Source organism: Dermacentor andersoni, chromosome 10 (genome assembly GCF_023375885.2).
Source record: "Dermacentor andersoni chromosome 10, qqDerAnde1_hic_scaffold, whole genome shotgun sequence".
Taxonomy (NCBI): domain Eukaryota; kingdom Metazoa; phylum Arthropoda; class Arachnida; order Ixodida; family Ixodidae; genus Dermacentor; species Dermacentor andersoni.
The window spans coordinates 125,084,736-125,108,079 of record NC_092823.1 but is presented as its reverse complement, the minus strand read 5'-3'; the positions used below and the strand labels follow the sequence as shown (position 1 = coordinate 125,108,079).

The 23,344-nt window shown below is 43.4% G+C and overlaps 1 protein-coding gene across 4 annotated transcripts in view; it reads right to left on the bottom strand.

Annotated features, from left to right (window-relative positions):
* The window catches only part of pns (DENN domain containing pinstripe), a 69,023-nt gene that overhangs the window by 34,584 nt on the left and 11,095 nt on the right, over positions 1-23,344 (bottom strand). Inside the window, exons 7-20 of one of the 4 annotated variants that reach the window (XM_055078007.1) lie at positions 23,061-23,248; positions 21,934-22,145; positions 20,134-20,300; positions 18,624-18,850; positions 17,740-17,925; positions 15,280-15,370; positions 14,717-14,876; positions 14,073-14,163; positions 12,213-12,257; positions 11,161-11,184; positions 8,733-8,861; positions 7,960-8,112; positions 7,020-7,116; positions 3,146-3,181 (exon numbers count right to left, since the gene is read on the bottom strand). In XM_055078007.1, coding sequence (XP_054933982.1) covers positions 3,146-3,181; positions 7,020-7,116; positions 7,960-8,112; positions 8,733-8,861; positions 11,161-11,184; positions 12,213-12,257; positions 14,073-14,163; positions 14,717-14,876; positions 15,280-15,370; positions 17,740-17,925; positions 18,624-18,850; positions 20,134-20,300; positions 21,934-22,145; positions 23,061-23,248 — 1,806 coding nt within the window. Of the gene's footprint in view, positions 1-1,332; positions 1,438-3,145; positions 3,182-7,019; positions 7,117-7,959; positions 8,113-8,732; positions 8,862-11,160; positions 11,185-12,212; positions 12,258-14,072; positions 14,164-14,716; positions 14,877-15,279; positions 15,371-17,739; positions 17,926-18,623; positions 18,851-20,133; positions 20,301-21,933; positions 22,146-23,060; positions 23,249-23,344 lie in introns of all 4 variants that reach the window. The other 3 variants (XM_055078005.1, XM_050192513.2, XM_050192514.2) reach the window with 3 other exon arrangements.

The window sequence follows — 23,344 nt, the reverse complement described above, 5'->3', positions numbered from 1 at the left end:
CTTCCACCAAAAAAAGAAATGATGGGGAACGCAAGCACTATAGACCATCTTTTGACCAACTAATGGCAGCTAAATCATTTTTGCAAACAGCATGTACAAGCATGCTTTGTTTGTATTATGACATTAAAAATGTAGACATGACTCTCGTGGTGAAAACATGCATTAGAGACAAGCCCCAGCATGTACAGCTAGCACTTCGTCTTCAATTGAACAATGACGATGCCATTTGTTAGGCAAATGTGCAGCATAGAGAAGTGCACTTGTGAATTAGCAAAAAGGGCCCATAGTCACAAGATCCCCGTCAGGCGATGTTCACTCGCACATCATGACAACATAATGCAGACATCAAAGAACAAGAGGAAGAGCATAGGGACAGTGGTAGGAAAGTGCGCAATAAATATGACACAAATTGTGTGCATTTGGCATGACGTTATGCAAGCTCAGATCGAAATATCTGCACAAACATGTGAAGCTCCATGACAAAGCAACTGCATCACCATATGAAAACATCGCACAGTATCTCTAATGGTGTACTTGGAGCCCTTTTTTGTGTAACTACTTCATGACTAACTGCTGCTTAGTATTGTGCAAGACTAGGGTAATCACTATAGTGTTTTTAATTCTTGTAGCATGCAAAAAAAAAGAAAGAGAAAAAAAGAAAACCACAAATGGGCATAGAAGGCAGGGGACACACAAGCGCTGATTTTAATTAAAACTTAATGTGAAGTAAGTGGCAATTATGTATAGCTAGAGTACAAGAAAGCTAAAGAAAAAAAAGCAGACAGTAATGACTGTGTCAAAAATAATAACAGTAATAATGCAGAACCCATATCCTGTCCCCCATGTATCGAACTGACTGACTGACTGAAATTGATTGATTCATTCCCAGGAATTAAATGTACCAAAACACTGGGGATATGAGACACACCGCAGTGGTGGGCTCTGAATTAATTTTTATGTCCTGGGATTGTTAAATGTAAGCCTAAATAAGGTGATGCACACAAGCGTTTTTCTGCATTTTGCCTCCTCCGAATGTGGCCGCCACGGTAGGGAATCGAACTCGCAACCTCGCACTTATCAGCAGAACATTAAATTGGCTGAGCTGTCGTGGAAGGTAAATGTCAAGCATCTGCACAAGTGTTGTAGCACGTGACCTCCTCAGTACTTCCCTCTTTTCGTTTTATTCCTCATTTGGCTTTCTCGATTGACTCATTTTTTGTCACGCTGCACTAAGTGAACCTTCGGGGCAAGGACAGGGTGAGATGAAGAGAAGGTGAGAAGGGAGGAGTTTGAGAGAGGGTAGGGTAGGGGGTGCCAGTGAGCTGCACTTACCCAGGTTGGCCAGGTGTTTGGTGACGGCGTTTAGGGCGCCCGACTTAAGGGAGAAAATAATTTCGGGGAAACCAAAACTCTTGGGGACTTGGGCACGCACGGGCACTACGCAGGGGGTGGGTGGAACGAAAACGAAAGAACAAGAAAAAAAAAAGCGGGTGCCTTCCTTCACCTCTGGATTGGCCACAGAAGAAGCAGCTGCAGCAGTGGACACCCGACACGATTTCTTAAAGCATGCTGAATCGTGGAGCAGAACGTAAACAGTGGTGGCAGAAACACTCATACAGAAAGGCAAAGTGCAGTCTTGTGTACCTGTGCTTCAGTCACTATTGCTCATTTTCTGCGGAAGTATTCTCGGGCAATCACATTCGGAGATAGGCTGATGATGGAGATGCTGTATGAGTGACGTTGTGTCGCCCATAGATGCCTGTGATATCTACGGGCGGCATGGCAAGCACAATTTCAAGCATGTAATCTAAGCCCAGTGCAAGAAACCCTGGCACTATTGACATCGATACATCTGGCATCAGTATCACAAAAGTGAAAGTACTTATGAAAGTGATCATCAGAGAATACTGCCCCTGCTGTCCGATTCAGCATGCTTTTTGAAATAACATGAAGCGACTAGTCCCACTTATTGCTTTGCAGACACTGAACCCAACACAACACACAGCAAGCGGAGAAAGCTCTAAAAACAAAAGCAGCAATTGCACAAGACTAGAATGGCAACTCATTAATGCCACGGAAAGTGAGAAAGCATGAACTTCCTCAAGCTGGCAAAAGACGCAGGAGGCCATAGGAGAAATTAACGTCATCCTCTTAATCTCAAATAGCACATGAGTGACCCACACTTGCTCTCCAATCTAAAATTATACGTTCTGAGCTCTCAATGTTGTGCCTAACCTCTTTTATTCCATCATTATTTGTGTGGTCCTCAACATCTCAAGAATCCTTGTTAGCCTTTGAGGATTATATAAAGACTAGAAGAGCAACTAACATTAAAAACGAGTTTTCTTCTGACGTTAAATTCTACAGGCATAATTTCTTTTCTGATTATGAAATTTGAAAAGGTGCTATTTTTTCCCCAATTACAAGAAAATGATGTGCATTACATATGGCTCCAATGAAATCATAGAAATTGAAAACAGTTGTGGCACGGCTGTGACCACTGTGACAAAGATGTTAATCCCGGGCTTGATTCCCAAACAAGGAATAATTTTTCTTTCAAGTGCAAAGCTTTGTGCCTGAGAAACTTATATAGGCTGCCTTTGCAGCTTCTTAGTACACTTCAGAGGAAGATAATGTTTTCCATTCATAAAAACTGGCTGCACATCATAAATTTGGAGCAGGTTAGAATTGGATAAACATGGCCAGCTCCTTTACGGAATTTTACGCGCACTGTGTCATGTATGCCAGCAGCTTTACCAAAAGGACGTAAGAATCAATACAACAAAACACAACACCGGTCTTCAAAGCATGTCTGTTAACAAGCGGTACTAACAATAAAAACTATCATGAAAGACTGATGGAGGGGAAAGAAGACCGCTTGCAAGTAATGGTAAAAGACGTAGAAGAAAAAAAAAAAGAAAAGAAAGCCCACTGATGAGCTTTGTTATCACAGAATAAAAAAAAAAAGAAAAGAGCACCAGACTCTGCATCGCATCTTTGCCTTGTTAGCAGACAGCATGTGGTGTCAGCAGACGTGCAGTTTCAAGTAGCCAGCTTGAGATAGACCACTCGAGAGACCATTCAAACATGCACACACAGACACACACACATAAGTAGAGTTGGTTATGAGAAATGAGTGACATACAGTCAATTCGCCTCCGCAAGACGCACCAAGCAAGGGCTGCGCAGAAAAATGGCAATAAAAAAAAAAAAAGAAAAAAGAGAAAGAAAAGAAAATGCAGAAATCAGCATGTTAGTCAAACATAACACAATGAGCAAAAGCTATTTAATGGGACACTAAAAAAGCAGTACTATTAAGAAGCTTTAGCTCGGAACCAACTCCGATTGTGCTTTTTCGAAAGATGTAAAATGCAAAAATGCTCCAATTAAAGAATGGCTGGACCAATTTGAATGAAACCTAATGCATTTGCGAGAGAAAGTTAAATTCGAGTGACTGTAAGGAAGCGGAATTCTCGCTTACGCTCTGGATTATTTTACAAAATTGCCAAAAAACCGCAAATTGGTAAGCTAAAGAAAAACACGGAAGCATGGCATTTACAAATCCATAACTGTGCCCCAAGAACAGATACCCTAGAACCTTGTTGCAATGAGGTTGAAGGGGCAGCCGAAATTACTCTGTTATATCAATCACTGCCCTTTACTGCAGTGTGTGTATATATATATATATGCCCAAAGGTGTGCACAACTTCAAACATGCAAACATTATGGCTCCTCAGCACACCAAACCACTATGCGGTCGTGCATGCAATGAAATTTTAATAAAACAGCAAAAGAACCTCCAGTGTGTGCAACGTACGACTCATTAGCACTTGACGTGACAGCCTTTATGATAGCCTCCTTCGGTTCCAATGTGATGGTCTCTCACTTCTGCTTTCCATTTGGCTCACTCATATTCTTGTGAAACCAGCGAAAAGGTGATGCAGTTGAAGGCAACAGCTAGCATGCTGCGATGCGAACGAAGTCGGTCGTGTTTGAGTGGCCTGCGGCACACAACACGGTGCACCGACTACGCAGCTGGTATGGTATTCTCGGGACACTTACAAGACTTTCAGAGATAGTCTCCATTATGCGAGATTTCGCGAACCTGTCTAGGTACATGGTTGACAGCATGCTCGCGGCACTGTGCAAGGACAGTGAGCTGGGCACAGCAACAGAAACACTGTTTGCCATGTGCGCTGACACGTTCAGCAAGTGAAAGTATCTCCGAAAGTGATCGCCCGAGAATACCGCACTGACACAATCTCAGAGGTCACGCCAAGCTGCGCCACAGCACAAGCTTGAAGTGGCGGCACTGGCCCTCGTACTCGCACAACCGGGAGTGATGACCGTGGTCACAGACTCCCCCCCCCTGTGACAAGTTACAAAGAAATCACCCAAGTGTACAGAAGCGGCAAATGTAGGCTTCCCCGTCCGCATCCGCAACTCAGCCGAATGCAGCAAACAATCGTGCGACGCACGCAAGCGGGGTCGCTAGCGCATCCCGTGCTCTTGCACAAGATGTTCCCAACAGAGCATGACACTTCATGCCCGTTTTGCAGACGATCAAAATCCCTCTAGCACACATTCTTGCAGAGTGCACTAAGCTCAAAAACCCCCCACCATCCCTAGCCCCACCCTCAACGCGCCCTCGGGCGATGGGAGACCCTGTTGATGGAGCCCCCACCTACCGACGTAGATCGCGCTGGTGGCTAGGGGCCAGGAACTGCTGGACACATGTGGGACCTGAGAAGAAGGTTCCACCCCGTCTGGTGCCAGCGTGCACCAACCTTTACTAAGGGCTCAGTAAAAGTTGATTCTCTCTCTCTTTGGCGGCACTGGTTTTCTGAACAAGCAGCACCATCTATATGTGGTGGGGCACAGCTAGGCGTGGCTGGTGTGGCCTCTGAGATTGCAATCCCAGAGGGCGTGCCTGAGTGCCTAGCTTCACCAGCTACATGACAGAGTGAGAGAGAGAGAATTCCGATATTGAGCAACTGCTAGTGTGTGGCTGTGCACAACTGTGACAAAGACCAGTGTACCTTGACATCATATTCAACGCAGGAATTTTCAACTGCTGTCCTGCTCAATATGCTGGGTGCGCAACGGTCAGTATTCTTTTTTTTTTGGTTTCTGAGACAAATCTAGTTTGTTAGCTCTATTGGCAAGACAAGTTTACTTCGTTAAAACAAGGTTTTATATACATGGACCTCTGTGGAGATGTTAAAGAGAACTGAATTTACTTCATCATATACATTATTTCCCATATAGCTATAACATGCTTCGAGTGTATTGTTGTTCTGTAAACTGCTTCTGTTAGCGCATCTAAAGCGGACAAATTGGACATATCACTCTATACCTTCAGTGAATTTGTTGCAATGTTTACAAGGGTTTCGCACAAGCCATACTCGCATACAAGAGGTGTGCTTGAGACCCATATATAACACATCAGTTTTGTCCGCTAGACACTTACTGTTAGATGTAGTTTACAAAATTGTAGTTTTCTTTTATTACCCAGTAACAAAGATGTAAACTTGATACAGTGTTTGTTAAAAAATTGACAAACTAAATAAGAACTCTTATGCCTACAGTCACTAGATTTTAATATTTTCGTTTACATACAAGCCTCATGAAATTTGCTGCAGTAGCTGCTGAGAAAAACAATTTCTCCGTTCCCATGTACTTGTATTTTAGTAGGAGCCTCCAAACTGAAGCTTGCTCTTAAGTCAAGCTGTACTATTAATAAATTATGCTTGCTAATAAATTAGCGAAGCGGTCAGTCAGAAAAGGCTTAGTAAGGACGAGCGGCACCACCATATTTTTTTTTGCTAGACCATTAAAATCGTGCAACAGAGCATAAATGCCTTAGCAGCTGGCGAAAGCTTGTTATAGCTGAGCATGTTAATCATGATTAGATATGGTTAGCATCAAATAAAATCTTGGACGATGGTTACTAGAAAAAAGGGGCATAGTGTGATTCAGGCTTCAGGCACAGTAAAACTCCCACCACTAATTCTCATTAGATTCATTGCTTCACAAACAACTAATCACAACCGATGACAACAACTACAAATGCAATTCTTCAATGTTGACATAACACGCAGGAGATTTAAAAATTCGCATGCAAGGGAAAGGCGTCGGCACAAGACACTACAATAGAATCTCGACAGTACTGAGCACACCTGATAACGAATTTCAGGTTATACAAGCTTCTTAGGAGGCATGGTTGAGTTTAATTTCTTACTCCTCACAAGTGCATCATATAGGGCAAATATTGCCATGAACTGCATCATGCACTTTTACTGCATTGTCACTCTCATCAGGTTGGATATTTGCATGCAATCAATGTTTAGTTTTCAGCTGTGGTGGAAATCATACTTGCAATATCAGATTGATACTGTGTCGCTAGGTGTTAGTTTCCATTATGAAAAGTTCATCACTACCGAGTGTATGCTATGCTTGGAGCACGTTCTTGAACTGTTGTGACTGCCTGTCGTTCGAGAAGCTATAATGCCGCCTCATAGAGAAGGGTCTCATTGCCTGAAGCATAATTTGATCCAACAACCCCCGAGTGTATGTTGCCATTGTCATTAGTGCCGATTTGCGTGTTTCTTTTGTGGGCACAGGTAAGTAAAGCCAGATACTACTCTCATCTGTCTAACTACTGAATCTAGTAGCAAACACTTCACAATATCCTCCGAGATCCAGCAGATTCATGTCATCGAGATTCTACTGTACTTCCAAATTAGCAACGCCAGAAACCCCTAAGCACAACTTCGTGTTTATGAAGTCCTCCACCAGAAAACACAAAATATCTACTCGCTGAATGTTATGAATGTTACAAGACAGGCACATCTAAAAGCAGAGTGGTTGAGAGAAGCAGCTACAATTGCTCAAAGCGAAGCGCGCACAAGGCCAAGACACTAAACATGCGACTTCGAAAAGGCTAGCTGTGCAAATGGTCTTGACTAGTCTAAACTTTCCAAGAAATAATTGTGGCTGCTTGCAAAAGAAGAACCTACCTGGAGTCAAGAAGTTCCGATCAATCGGTTTGCCACTGGACCGGCACTCTTCAACCTCCAAATAATTGAGCAGGTGAGACCACAGTGCAGACTTTCCCTGCGTGAATAGGCCGAAAGTCTCCTCACCAGCAAGTCATGGTTTAAGACCATTTATTGCAATGGCAATTATACAGAGTTTGCATAAAGCCTGGTAACATATTTAACAGAGATAGGCGGGCTAGTTGGCGGTCGATATTGGAATGCATCATGTAACCACGCAAACAACAAAGGACAAAGAAGGAAACACACAGGACAGGCGCAGAACTTCAACTGAGATTTACTTCGGGAAATTCCACATGCATTCCAATAAAGCCTGGGTCTCCTGCAACACACTCGGGGCAACGAAAGACAACACACAGCTGGCGTTCTGACTTCACCACACACAGCATGCCTGTGTCGAACACAACAGGCTATGTTGGGGAACTGGCAAATGAATGCAAGGTCCAATAAAAGTACTTTGCAGCAACAGTCTTCACAAGCAATGGTTCACGAGAGGCTGGCCACAACTTATTTGGTGGTATAATCATAAGTGGTGGGAAATAAGTGAATACATCAGTGCATGGCTAGTCTAATCGCCCGAAAAGGCTCAAGACTACCTGGTGGGTGCACTCCAATGTATCTATATGTCACAGTACTTACACACAAACCATTAAGTGTCCCCAGCAGCATCTCTCAGCAGATCAACTAGGAAGCCATCACTTCACTCTGACAATGATCCTCTAGTGTTTTCTGCTCAATTTTTCCTTGTATGCTATAATTGAACTAGCTGAGTGGACAGTAAAATTACAAATGCACGGTCAAACAATGCGAAAAGCCATCAGTGTCACTGCTTAACAAGCTATTGATGCCATTGATTCAAACTTAGGATTACACATTGAAATTTCTATTTGGCACTCCATACCTGCTTGGCCTGCAGGCCATGTGACCAGATGCGTTCAAGGAGGTCGCAGAACGATGCCAGTAGCGTGTTCTCCTCAAGGCCTGTGATGCTGGCCTCGGCATGGCCCAGCTCAACTGCCTCGATGCCCATCTTCTCGACCAGCATACGCTTGGTCTGCATGGGGACGCAAGGCAAGTTTCACTTGTAGAAACCGTGCTGACGTATCAGACATGTATGTACAGATATTAAAAAACATGCACATATAAATATGGGCATATACTGACGTGCCAGACATATCAGATGTGAAACAGATGCGTTATCACATATGGATGAGTGCAGGTGAAATCAAACTGAGCAACACTACGAAGAACATGCTTTAGGCACAACCTGCAATACTGAGTGTTGTACAAGTAGGAGTGCCAGGTGTACATAATACTTCCACCTGAACCACTGGCTAGTCACTTCTCATGTTTTGCACAGAGGTATCACTTTGCAAGAACTTTAGTTTATTACCAGATTTGTGGGCATTTCCGTGTACCATATAAGACATTCAGTAACAGCAGGTTTTTGAAGACATTACGTGACCTTATTCATTACCTATGAGCCATTAGGCATATTTATTCAACAACGCACTGCATTACTTTATGGACCACTGCTGCAAGCAGTTCACTAGTCTAATGTCGGAGACAGTGGGATTTCTTTTTATCAAAACGATCACCACAAAGAGGCACAGTTGTTTCAATGCCTGGTTAACACCAATAAAAGACATTTTTGCACATTTCCACATGACTTACCCTGGTTTTACACTCCATGAGCAGTGCCTCCACAAATTGCCAATTTGTCTGTGCAATGACTGCAGCTGATGCTGTGTCACTGAATTTTGGCTGCTTCATGTGCTTGGTCCGGGCTTCGTTGATGTACTTCTGTTAGACGAATGACGATGAAGAAATATAAATTAGACTGCTGTTGAAGCAGTTGCATTGCAAAAGTATTCCCAGCCCCAATGCAAAATTATGTTACCTTGCATTTTGCAGCAAAGGCATAAGCTTTAATAAAAGTCACTCAGGCATATTGATGTGGTATAAATCTGCAGAAAGATGTTATCCGAAGAGCTAAGGCTAAGTTTACGTTAATGGTGACTGTTAATGTCTAATGTGAGTGATGTGGATCTGCTAGTTTGTTAACTGCAACTGCATTTTCAATTGGTTAGTATTTGATGCCCTGCATGTAATGATGGACAAAGAGAATCAGTACCTTAACATAACTATCGCTTAAGAGCTTAGCATATCAAGTGATAAAAGAGGGCGTTAACGAAGCAAAATTTATTTTTCCTTCAAACAGTCATGAGGATGACCGAACTAAAGGTTTGTACAAGTGAAACTAAATTGTGCACATTTCAAAACATTGCAGTGGGCATACGCTTGATGCTTTAAAGATGCTAAGGAAAGAAACCTCTTCACACTATGGCTTGTTTAGGGAGGTTAGAAGTACTCTATGCAGTGCTCATAAAAAAATCACGAACATAAAATGTGTTTTCGGCAAAAATTGGCAGTACAGTACGCACAGGATAATTTTATAATGCACATATGCAGCACTGACCTAGCATCAAAAAATCAGCCCTATTAATTCCCCAAGACGTGCACATGCTGATCAGAGTCAGTAGGGTTTTAGTAACCATGACACAAGCACTACTGTATAGCCGCAAGGTTACACAATGATGTCATGCTAGAGCAACATAGGCAAAAAGGTAAAACAAATGCAAACATGCCAAACATGCCAAGCATGCCAGACGTACACAGAACAGGACAAACTCCACAGACAAACTGTTCTACAGACTGATACACACACAGCTTTGTACCCGTGTTTTATAACCGCTTACCAGTAACAGTGAACCATGTTTTTTTTTTAAAAGAAGCTTCCAGACAGCTGAGAAACAACCACAAAATGAAAAAAGGAAGCATATATGTTCTTTTTAAAGCCAAGAAGCCACCACCACTATACTAACCATATAACGCCCTGATCACCGCACAATATTCGATAAAAACCAAGAAGTACCCTGAAAGCATGCAGACGAAATGGGGCGTAAACATAGCGAGTGCATTGAACTCACTTGGTACTTTTGTTTGGTGCATTTGTGGAAGAGGAAAACAGAAAACCAGGAAAATCGCACAAGAAAAAGAAAAGGGTGTTAAAACCACAAACCGAAAAAACACAAGAATGAGGAAGGTGATCAATGAGACTGAAATGTACTCGGACGAACAACTAACACTGACACCATGCTCAAAACCAGCACTTCACACCCAGAATGTAACAACACTGTACCTAATGCATATATTTCGCTTTTTGAGGTGTAATATTACCCCATGACCGCTAATCACTCCTGCACAAGCTTCTATTCTAACACTGTTACTCAAGATGTGCACCTCTTAGGGTGTACTTTTTACACCATCTGAAATGTACTTTTGCCCAATGACACTGATTAATACTCTTGCATTGCTTTCTATTCTTAACAGGGTGTACTTTTGCACCATCTGAAATGTACTTTTGCCCAATGACACTGATTAATACTCTTGCATTGCTTTCTATTCTTAAAACTTGAGCTGTACTTCTATCCCATGACACTGACTTGAATGGGGTTCTTTAGCACTTTGCACACTGTGTTTCTGTCAACAATGCCAACACGTGAAAAGCGCTGACAGTAACATGTGACGATCGACAGTGGAAGCCCATTCTCGAACATTATGACGCCTGCTTCAAAATTGAAATGCACCTAAATGAGTGTAAATATAATGAGCTCACATCCTTACATATATGCGATGACACCTTTCTCGGTGTGATATATGCTTCTTAACAGCAACCATTATTTTTTTTAATGCAGACATGAACATTACTGATAGAAAAGAAACCAATGCATGGTGCCATAAAAAGCGTGTGCAAAGCAAAGGTAACTGCATGTTACAAAAGTACACTCATGGAAGTGTAAAATTTTTGTAGTGATGTGCATTTTTACGTTCACCAAGATCTTAAACTGCTTATGACAAATGTTGCAACATTCTTGATGACATTGTGATAAAGTAATGTCAGTGCTAATGCGACTATAACCTAGACATTGCTAAATGACTTGCCTTTAGCAATAAGATAGCCAAGCCAGCTGATGGCAAAAGATATTGAGTTTGTGTTTGCAACATAAGAAAAGTTTAACATTTATTTCTCACAGCTTACCAAGAACAACATGACGAGAGCAACCTGGTAAAGTATTACAAAAAAGTGAAGGATGATGTTGTGAGTACCACAAGTACAGTTGGGCATATGCCATAACTTATATTTTTGTAGTAATTAAAATCCAAATTACTCTGAAAACTGTGATACTATGCAACGCAGTCAATTAATGGTGCATTAAGCCCATTTACTGGATTCTTGCAAATCTGAAAAGCAGCCCACACAATCATCATGTCTTAGGAGCATGAGCAAAATGAATAAAAAACTTATGTGAGTGCAACAAACACTTTTATGATGGTACTACAGGGCAGTCATGTGCTGTCTGTCGAGACATTAGATGATTACATTTAGGGATCTTGATCTCTTTTTCAAACATCCTGTCAGTTACCATAGCTCTGTAGCTGCACTACCAGGGGATGACAAACTGTTCAGTCATGAGTAACATTTTGGCATATCAAAAGGAAAGTGTTTGAAGTATAAAAAGATATAATGGCTTAAAATATTGAAGCTTTTCAGTTAATGTTTCCCACGTATGAAAGTACACCTTAATGACTTTGCAACCAGTATAAGACAAAAATAATGGAAAAAGTAACCCTTAATGTACTGGATAAAATAAAGCAACAAAACTTTAAGGTTTCCGTTTAAGGTTTCACCCTGTTTAAAATTATATTCAAATAGGCTTCACAAGAACCACTATCAGATGAAAATAACTAAGAATTACAGCCACACATTACCAACAGACATGAAAGCAGCTTGACATTCCTCTTTCTTAAACTAAGCTTCGGCAATTTTAAGGCTTCGCTTACAAGTTCCTCAAGTTTTATGCTGCATCCTAAGAGATTTGCAACAACCTCAGATGAAAACAACCAAACAGTTTTAACAAAAACAAAGAACAGTTTTACAGCAAGCATTTACAACAGAGGTAAAAGTGGCCATGTGTCCACTTTCAAAAGCAGCAAACACATGAAGAATGTGACAGAACACTCCACGGCATTACAATGTGCAAGGCAACACAAAGCGTTAACACAAAGTTGCATCAAGGCTGTTGTACTCACTTGCCACAACTGAGCATGCTTCGATTTCGTGCCAACACAGGCAGACTAAAAAGACAAAAAGGAAAGAGAAAAAAAAGGTAGAATGCAAACGAAAAAAAAAGAGGGCACACACATATTGTCATGCAAGGATCAACAAAAAGATATTAAAAAGAAAAGGAACCAAGCAAACTCGCATATCCAGGCACAAAATGAAGTTAGGAAAAATATACAAAAAGCTATTGTCTCCTACACCACCCCTTTAACCAATAATAAAGACCTGAAAACCTAAAATAAATCCTTTGTTTGTAACGTTTTTAGGTTTATCATCTCGCTTAATTTTTGTTTCATGTTTTATTGTTATAACAGCTATTGAAATTTTTTATTGTTGTACCTATTTTTATTGAAAACACCCGCTATTTAGTTCTGTCGTGTTTTCTTACTCCTGCCTAGAACGACAGGAAAAAAAGATCTGGTGTAGTCAGCCATCTTTTGTGTGGCTTAACGTGCAATGTGATATGTTCTTTCCCTAATTCATTTATAAGCCTCTAAACAATCTTCTAGGACAGTTAAGAAATGTAATGTGAATACACCTTCAGGAAGTAAAAGAAGATTAAGCTTAAAAATGAAATCTGTGCAAGTTACTTTGAAGATAATCTGAAAATGAGTAGATCCATGAAGGTCCTAAAAGTATTCATGATTCAGAGCCACACCTCTACACCATAGTATCTCCCGCCACAACAGACAGTTCTTAACCCTTTGCGGTCATGACCATCTGCCCACTCAGCGGTCGCTCTAGTTGGACACCATGGAGAGCGTTTTGTTCAGAAAGAGCACCAGTGCAAACAAATGCATAGCACTAAGATTTACTTCAGAAAATTTTCTTTGTGCCTGTGGTTAATGTGTAGCGTACAGTCTCCAGTCAGCAGCATCACGCTGTGATTGATCCTGACAAAAGCCGTTTTCTTTACCATCCTCTCATTATTGCATTATTGCATTATCTCATTATTGCATTCAGCGCTCTTACCTTGGGACGTTTACTGCTGGTCTGAAAGCAGAATATGTTCGTCCTCAACATTAACATCAAATGCAGATTCACTGAACTCACACGACTTCTTTCCTTCCATAAAATGCCCACTGACAGCCTCTCGGGGCCATGAGACGCATGCACAAATTCTGTCAAGCGTGCAACAAAAAAGTGCTGCCCTTGTATTCAGATATACTGGCAAGTACAATTATCAACTGTTGGAAAAAGTTCCTGAGAGGTGCTGCAACAAATAGCAAGAAGAAACCAGTGTCCAAGTCTTATGACCACAGCCAATATTTTTACCTGCCAGTAGCAGCCTTGACACATGATCGCAAAGGGTTAATCACAAAGGAGGCATACCACCATGGTCGTGTACGAGTATACTGGAGGGATTAGATGTAGAGAACAGTGCTCATGGCAACACCATGCTCACACAATGCTCAGCAGCATTATCACAATGTTGACTGTATTCAACTTATCTGGAAATTGTCAAACTCCACCAGGTTGCAAGCCCTAACTGGCTCACAGGGCAGATAAACCCTCTCTGATTGGCTCGAACGAAAATTTGAAAAGACACAGATGGATTTTGACAATATCTTGGAATTTGACGGCCTCCAGAATAGTGCACCCTTCCTCTTAATGTCAGATACACACTCCAGTATTCCAAAACACAATATGTAAACAAGCAAAGTAGCCTGATTGAGAAACAAAAACGTTGAAAACGCAAAATGTGAGTGCAGTTGCCCAGTAGGTGGTGAAACTGTGCCAACAACTGCTGCTGCTGGCTTCCGGAAACACTGCCAGGTTATTGCACACTTCTTTCTTTTCCTTTTTCTCCAGTACAGCACCCCACTGACCTCTCTTTGCTCCGCAGTGAGCTTCAAGTGCTCAGCTTGCTGGATGGAGCGGTCTTTCCTTCGAAACTGGGCGTGTGCACGTTTTTTGACCCTGCACAAGCCACGGCAAGGAAAAAGAAAAGGAAGGGTCACCAAGAGCAATAAAGGTTCGGCGAGAACTGTTATTTAGCATTTCGCAAATGTGCCCGACAAAAGGGAATGCTCTCAAAAAATTTGCAAAAGAGGAATGTTTCTCTTTATTGTGAGAAAATTTAATGAAACAACACTAGAGTAAATATTACGTTTCAGTTACCTTTCGCTTTCCCCAAAGTCCAAGACGCATGATGCAAGGAAGAGTTGGCTGGCTTTATGCTGGCATCATGTGGTTGTTATGATAAAAAAGCAAAGCCTCTCAGTTCCTTTGACATTTCTCAATTACGTCATTGTCCCAGAGTCATACAATATTATGAGGTAACCTACAGCTCAATTTGAAGTTTCTATAAAATAAAATTCTAGCAAAACAAAGGAAAAAAACGTCCTATGTTGTGCACGAAAGCTACAGATTAATCTCAGCACCCTGCCTGCATCCAAGTACACAGACATTTTTTGCATTCTGCGCCTCACTAAAGAAATGTGGCAGCTCAATACGGCTACAATCAACCTACTTGGACTGCGCTGGCTCCCGGTTCAGCACGGCAGACTCCAGCTGAGGAAAGACTCCCGGCCTGTGATTCCGGCGCCCCGGGAGGTCCACCGTAGGGTCGACTATCTTCGGCACCGGGGCCACCAAATCCGGGGCCGACAGCCGGCCCTCGATGGACAGTTCTGTGCATGTTTGGCAAATGCTGCACTCCAGAAGAGGTCTTCAAACCAAACACTCAATGCCTGCGACGAGCTGCTGCACACCAATTCACCCAAAGGACGGTACAGGGGCAGTGCTCTTAGTCGGTGGCTTTCGGGGATGTTATCACTTCCGATACGTATTGCCGCTCGGCACCGGATGCACCGAATCTACGAGTGACAGCATCCCTCGCAGAGTGCCAAGAATGCTGTCGCCCCTTGATTCCAACATGTCCAGTGCACAGCCATAAGAAATTATGTGGAAGTGATGTTAATCCTGAAGGCATCAGCTGAAAACAGCACTCCAGTAAACCATCAGGAAGAGAGACTGCCATATTTACCCAGTTATAACAGTGCTTGAATCAGCAGCACAATGAGGAATGCTTACCTGTTTCTTTGTACACGGTGCAGCGCTCGTAGCGATTGATGATGGGCTCAGTGGAATGGTTGCGAAGCAGTTTTATCCGGTTGTCGAAAATCTGGAATGTAGAAGGAACATGTTAAGAAACAATGATACCTATTACGGGGAAGCACTGGATGTGTCAACACAGCTAATAATAAGACATCACAACTCTGTCAGAATGCATCTGTTAGAGGCATCTGTTAGAATGGGTAATTGTACTCTGACCATTGGTGATGAAAGTTCATCGACTATAAGACCTCAGAAAAAACTGACTATTTGCACAACCTGGGCACACTGCATGGTATTAGATTTTCTGCCTGTGCTAATATAGTGGTGGATAATATAGTGGTGCCCAATTTTACTGGCTACAGTCACATGCGGCTCAGGATTTCAATATTTTCCAAGATATCATGGCCCATATACTTTTGACACCTACTGTACAAGCTTGATACAGATGCTTAATATAAATGCTTGACATAGAGGCTATGGTGTGAAGTAAGCAAGGACAAAAAGACACACATAATGTATACAAGTGCCAACACCCACTTGAATTTAAACTCACTTAACCCTTTGAGGGTCGAATTATTTTGAAAAAAACTTTCCCAGGTGGTCAAATTACTTTATTGCGGATATTGAATGTACAAAATGTATAAAGTCGGGAATAAATAGTAAAAAATAATTAGGAACAGTATTTTGGTGTCGGCATCACTCAGAACTGCAAAATGTTCAATAGTATTTCTGAGTGCGGTACTCCTTGAAACACGGGTCTACGCACAGCGCCTTATCGCAGTCTGCACACCTAAAATGAGTGTCTGTTCTCTTGGAGCGTGTCTTGTCATGTGTTGGCGCACACATGACATCTCTGCGTGCGGCTGCCTTGGGCAGAGGTCTGAGCCACCCTCTCGCGTAAGCGCGCTGCCGCGGAGAGCGAGAATACCTCGCGAACGGCGCTGATAAGCAAGTGGTGATAAACAAGCTAAGAGCAGTGCCAATCAAGATAGAAATCAACTTCCGCCGCCCCTGCGAGAGCGTGCCGACAAAGAGAAAAACCATGTTTCGCGCGCCTCCGTTGCGATCACGCGGCGAAACCGAAACCGCGAAAGGGGCGTTGCCGCAGTCTGAGTGACGCGCCGAAGCTAGCAATCAGCTCTGTTTATCTCCCCAAGAAGGTAGCGCCAATTTCAAACGCATCTTGTAAGTGCTAAGAGGTGGCAGCACCTCCCGGTGAGCACGCATCGTCATTATGGCGCGAAATTTTAAACGGAGGGTCGGAACCGTACCCGTACGGCAAAGACCTTGCGGGACAGAAAACCGCCGCCGTACATGTACGGCTAAAACCTTCAAAAGGTTAATAAGTGGTGCCTGTAGTGGAAGTTATGTACACAGAAATCATTGCTTAGCATGTACATCTTGTATGTTTTTCTCTCCTTATTCATATTGCACCACTGCATCTACATTGTTGCCGACCAATAATTCGGACTCTGCAGGGACCACCTAAAGGTGCAAATAATCAGTATTCCAAAGTGACTGATTCCCAAAGAAAGGAAGCCTCTTTATCCCACGAGTTGTGAGAAAAGCTTGTCAATGCATTGTTGCAGGCACACACACGTGCTTGCAATCTGGTCAGTCTGTATTTCAGCCACCGTCACACTGTCGCTACAGATAGATCAAAGTAGCGTCTATGCAGGCACTCCTGGCAACTTGGAAAAAAGTCAACCACGTTTCGGCGCATGAATGATAGCGCATTTCTTCACAGCAGACATTGTCCAGCACTTCCTTCGCTTTATCACTGCCCTCATTAGCGCACACATTGAGGATGAAGTTGGCGTCACCTCATGGTGCTGCTTGACGATTCTAAACACAAACAAAAATTCAAAACAGCAGACAATGTAAAGGAATATTTAAAGAAGCAAATGCTGGAAGCACAGGAGTGGGATACATATGACAAATATGCAAATGCAGCTTTGATAACTTAGTGGCTTGGCTAGCCTTGCCTCGTGGTGTGGGCTCGGTGAGCGACTTTTAGACTGATTAGGCTTCGATACTTTCCATTTCAAGCAGGCGCCAGCAAATCACATTAAACAATGCAATGTTCTTTCTGTTCATCAGAGGGAATGAACTAGCATGCGGTTGTGCAGGCTGAGTCCGAATTTTCGAATGGCGGCCTGTAAAGTTCGAAATTATGGTTCTCCTCACACATTACCTCGATGAGGTGAGCCACAGAGCTGTCCAAACAATCGAGGATACACAAATTATCGGTGTCCCAATAATCCGTTGGTGACTGTATTTAGAATGGCTTAGCTGGACCACAGGACCATACAGGCAAACTGGACATGCGGTTGACCAGCTGAGAGCACACACCAAACATGCTCTAACCATTGCTCAAGCGCAAGAATGAAAAGGATGGCACAGACAACATGACCAGCCGCCATTAAGTTCGCTGACCTTTAGGCACGGGTCGGGCTCTTCCCAGAGAGAGAGGATCTTGCTGTCTATGAAGCTGGCAAACATCTGTGTCTCAATGAAGCGCGACAGGAAGGGTAGGTGTGGCTCAGGCTGGTCGGACAGGAATGTCGTCTTGTCGAAGTTGTGCACTGTGTCCCGCGACGCCAGCCACTGCTCCATGTCCTTCTGCAGTGTCAGAAACGAAGGCGAGACAGAAGTTGACAAGAGAGCAATAATGCGACAAGGTGAGCTAGCTGGTAGATGTTTTGGGAGCAAACTGCTACAAAGAGGACAAAAAAAAAAAGACAAGACACTGCAATGGCTGTGAGCTGAACCGTTCCTGTCATTAAAGGTGGCTTATAAACATTCGACGGGGAAGAATCGAGAAAAAAACAAAACAGAATGATGGCAGTCAATGTCTGAAGCACAATGATGACAAGAGATGCCTCAGACTGCTGACCAATGGAAGTGGCAGATTTCTGCATCAGCCATTCCACATTGCCCCCACCCCACTTCCCCCTTCTAGCCTGTTGTTGCTTACGCAATGTACCAAGTCTCAGCATCTAAATCAAAACTGGAGCCTGCTTGTTGTAGCTGAGTCAATGAAGTGTGTGCTGAATCTTTTTGCTTTCCTAAATGCAATATATTTAATACAAATCAATTAGTTGGTGGCCTAACAAGCTCGCACTTGTGTACCCCATGTAAATTGAATGGTGAGCTCAAAGCTTTACATGGTACCAAATTAACCTATTAATAAAGGGAAAATCAGACATCCACCTGTTTCGTAGCAATTGCTACAAAGGAAACCCATACGGGTTCCTCGAAAGAAAAGCCTCAGAGTTAAGACCTCAAAGGAGAGCCCACACATGGCTCCCCGGCCGCACCTGGTTGGGCTGTATGACGAAGTGGTCGTAGGAGCGGAACATGTGCAGGAAGCGGTTGAAGAAGATCTCGCGCACGGCATTGTTGAGCCTTAGCTCCTCCAACTGCGGATGTCTTTCTGCCGCGACAGCCAAGCTGTGGTGCTGCGGCTGCCGATGAAGGCTGAGCTTGCCCTCACTGTTGTCTTGGCAACGAGGACGCCGCAGGTCTTCCATGGAGTTTATCACACCTGGTGGAGAGGAAGTGAGGCAGCATTGCGGCCTTGCATAATAAACGAGTGAAAGAAAAATACATCAACAAGAGTATCACATTTACTTGATTTCTACTACTGCATTTACCTACATCTAATGCGCACCTTTTCTATAACAAAATCAGCCTGAAGATCGCTTGAGTGTTACAGTCACACACGCATAAAGCTGGATTCTCAGCAATGCCAACAGCCAACTGTCATGCAGCTAGCATCACTGCATTGTCCTCAAAAGATGGCGACTATGTTTTCCTGTGAGATGACAACCTTCCCATTGAGTTTCCAAGCCTTCTGCCCAGCCGGAATTTCGTTTGGTGCAAAATTAGCCTACATCATTTTTAACTTTCGATGATGTCTTCGTGAAGCTAGCCTCTTTTGTCGGCTTTGTCCGAATAGGAGACTAAACACTTCCCTGTCCGTGAGAAAATACGCAGCTTTGAGTAGTCTAGTTAAGATTTTTTTACTGCTACAGCAAATGCTTTTTACTACTACAGCAAATGCATAAAAGCTGCTTTTACGCATTTACCAATGCACGCCAATGTGGAGGCGAATGCCAAGGTCCACACCTGGCCGTCTTCTCGTGCAAAAGTCGCACTTTTTGCACCACCGCCAGTAAGTGGTCCTGCCCAAATGACGCTGACACCTTTCAGATAAGAACTGTGACCTTTAGAAAACATCGGATATCTTTAGATCGGAGCCCGGCAGCGACGAAACAATTCGGAGTAGAGAATGAAACTCGCCGGCGGATGCCTGTTGACATTCCGGGGCTATTTGATGCACTTTCGCCATATGTGCTGAGGTTCGATGAATCAAAATCATCTTCCGAGTCTCTGCTACTACTACCATCGAAAAATTATGATGCAGACTCATCGAAGTCCGTCAAAATTCACCGTTTCCAAAGGGCAGCTGCGTGCGACATCAACGCCATGTCAGACGCTACGAGCGCTTATCACGTCTGACTAAAAGGTTACTAAAAGGTGCTTTAGAATTCCCCCTATGGCGCAAAAGAAAAACACAAAAACAAAACTAGAAAAACATTTTCTCTTTTCAGCACTGGGTAGTGCTAGCTATCCGAAAGCGCTCCGAGCACGGCAAAATTTGAAGTTGAAATGATTGATAGTGGGTTATCGATGGGTACAGGTGCGGGCAGAAAAGTGCTAAGATGGCCACTCTTCGTTTCGCTGTCTATTTAGCCATCTACAGCGAGTGTTTGAACACAGCCTAGGGTAGGTAACCTCTTGCCATGGAAAGCAGCTGCAACTGACCGGCTCTTTTGGCGACAGCTGTGATGCGCTGGAACGCCTCACTGTGCTGCAAGAGAGGCGACGGTGTGCCCAGGCTTGTGAAGGAGCTTCGCGCGCTGCTAACCGTGCTGCTCACTCCCGAATCACCACTCTCCAGGCTCCAGGAGTGTTTCCGACGAGGGAATGGCCTGTGAATGGAAGAAAGAAAGGTGGGAGAGTGAAACAAGATGGCAGCGTACGGTGACCTGTTTGTTTGTTCTAGCAATATTTAGAACAAGATTTGGTGCTTGCTTCTCCTTTGAACTTTGTACTTAACATTTCAAAGCAAGAATACATCTTTTGGTCTGCGTCATCGATCAGGCACTTGGAGGAAAAAAAAAAATACGGCAGCAGACGTTGGCAATCCTACCTGCTTAGAATTCATTAACAGCAACTGCAGTCACTCCTCCGACTCTCACCAGACCGCCCCCCCCCCCAACCTATGAGCAAAATTCTTGCAATGTGATGCAAATGCCCCTGTGTGTATACAGCAATGAATATGCAACAACCGTAGTGGCAACACGATTATGACAGTACGATGGCGTGACCATGAAAGTGGCGTGACAATGGCATAAAATAATGCTACATGAATGACGACAATAACAACAGTGACGTGGTGATGATGACAAGACAACAGAGGTGTGATGGCTTAATTAAACACTGTCATAGTAAAATGCTGTCTGTGGTACTCGTATCCTACAGTAAACAAACAATGCATGGATCGGAGCATAACTACGAATGCTGCAGCATAACGGAGCTAGATGCATGGACACAGCAAACCCCGTTTCGAGCTTGTAATTTCTGTTGCAGAAAAAAACACTTTGTTAACCCCTTCAGTCACAAATTACGATAGACTGTTAATAAATGTGTGAAATTTACATAATTTTATGCTGATGTGCTGGAGACTTGATACAAAGCAAGTCAAGGTGGGAGAATGACTCTGTGGATTTTATAGTGACCCATCATAATTGTGTAGTAATTAAATAGTCAGTTATTGTACAGTCAGTCATACTACATTTCTTCATTAAAAGAAATTGATCACCCACTCGAATTACATGAGAAATCTTTCACAATTACTACCGAAACACCCCACTTCAAACATCCCATCAAACACAGCAATGCCTTCACCAAAGTGGTTGTCTAAAGCGATAAATATCACTCAGAAATGAAATGGGTGTACTTTAAGAAAGCAGAATGTTCAATTTACTTAAAGCTTAATGTTCATTGTCTACTACTTGCAACTACTGCACAGTAATGGCAAAAATAAGTCGCATCCACAAATATGTATGCCACGACTGAAGGGGCTAAGCACACCCCGACATCAAAAGAACGAGGTACTGACACGAACCAGTTTAAATGTCGGTCAGCAAATGAGTCGGCACGAACCAGGCAAACAGGGTTGTCATATGCAAAAGAGTGCACGCATACTCATCTTTCCTTCAATAAAATTTTGAGTTGAGAGTGCGTGCTTGATGTCTGTTATATCCCTTCTTTGCGTCTGATATTAACTGCTCTGCTCTTCCTCAATCACCGGCGACTTCGGAAGAGCAGAGCACAGTGATGAAATATCCACCATGTCTCAGGCATCATTACACCCTTTTCACCTTTTACAAATGAAAAACAGCTTTTTTTTTTCATTGTTCATTCTTCCCGGAAAAGAAATAAACAATGTTCCTGGCTTTTCAATAAGTATGGTCGCATCCTCGGCACTACGGCTGCTAAAATGCACAGCACGGTTGTCACCACAGACGTGGAATCTCAAACACCCCTGCATTCACGCACCGGTCGTTGAGGTTACGTCCGAGGGTTGCGGATGCCGCCACATTGGGTGATGAGGAGTTGATGAGAGATGATGAGCCACCTGGTGTCCGAACGCCGAACTGCGTGAGCAGGTCCTGTAGTTCGGCAAGAAGCTCCTGCTTGTTGGGAAAGCTGGGCAGGTCTTCGGGCACCTGTACACTGCAGCCGTCAATGTCTACTAGGCACAGGTTGGCCTGCAAAAGTCACCAATGGGTGATGTTGCCAATGAGCAATGTAATGAGAAAAGGCAGGCATGATGTTTAGTGGCAGGTTGGATTAGGGAGAAAGAAACTGCACATTCCGGTCATGCATGGCGATTCAGCAGTAGCTTGGCTGGCGTGCAGCCAGCAAGCCAACGTGCCGATCATACCGACATTCATGACAGCACAAAGCAAGTTGGTAACTTGGTGCTGTTAATGTACCATGTATTAACAAAGCAATCTGCCAACAGACCCATCAAAATCATCAGAACCTTCACCGGTCTATCAGAGGCATCACGTTTGTGTTTGTTATGCATAACCAACCTAATTGGAAATTTTCTTTTGCTGACGTCAGTGCATCTGTCATAACAAATATTGAATATAACGAAAGTACTTTCCTGTCCAGTGTCTTCATTATAACAAGGCTCAACTTTTACGCAACATGGGGATAATTGCAGGTCGCTAGGAGAGGCCTTCATTCCACAGTGGACATAATGATCACTACCATGCTTAAACAGACACCAAAGACAAACAATAAATCTATTTATACTAATGATGCTTTCTTTAAAATTTCCACCCTTGGCAATTTTACGGTAACATGTTGATTATCAGAAGAGAAAACGAAGGTCAAAGTTTCATTTCTTGAATTCCATGACAAAGACCCAGTGCTGGCACGTCAGAGTGACATCATTAGGCCCACACAGACGCTGTCGAAATCCATGATGTTGGGGCAAACTGGTGTGAGAACCTCAAGGTGGCACCACCGCCCATTTTTCATTTTTGTGTCTTTTCTGGCTTACCAAGTCTCCTCCCATGCTAAGAGTGGCTTTTCTGGTGTTGCACAAAGACAATTTATTAACAACCCAGCTCAAATTATTTTTCTTGTTTGTGTCTCTTTAACAGTCGCACCTCGCCGGGACAGATGGCGTCGGCCTGCTCGCCCCCGCAGACGTGCTTCAGCCCCATGAGGAAGGGAACTGGTGCATCCAGAAAGTGGTGTAGCGAGTGAGGCAGGATCGGCACGTACACGTGCTGCCATTGAAATGGCAGCAGCAGGCAAGTCACGCACTCCGCCACCAGCATCAGCCGGTCGTAGTCTGCACACAAAGTCGGCACCGTACGCAATGAGAAGGAGGGAGGGAGGGAGGCAGGGAGGCGTGCATTGAAAACTAGCATGTGCTTGTGGACTGCAG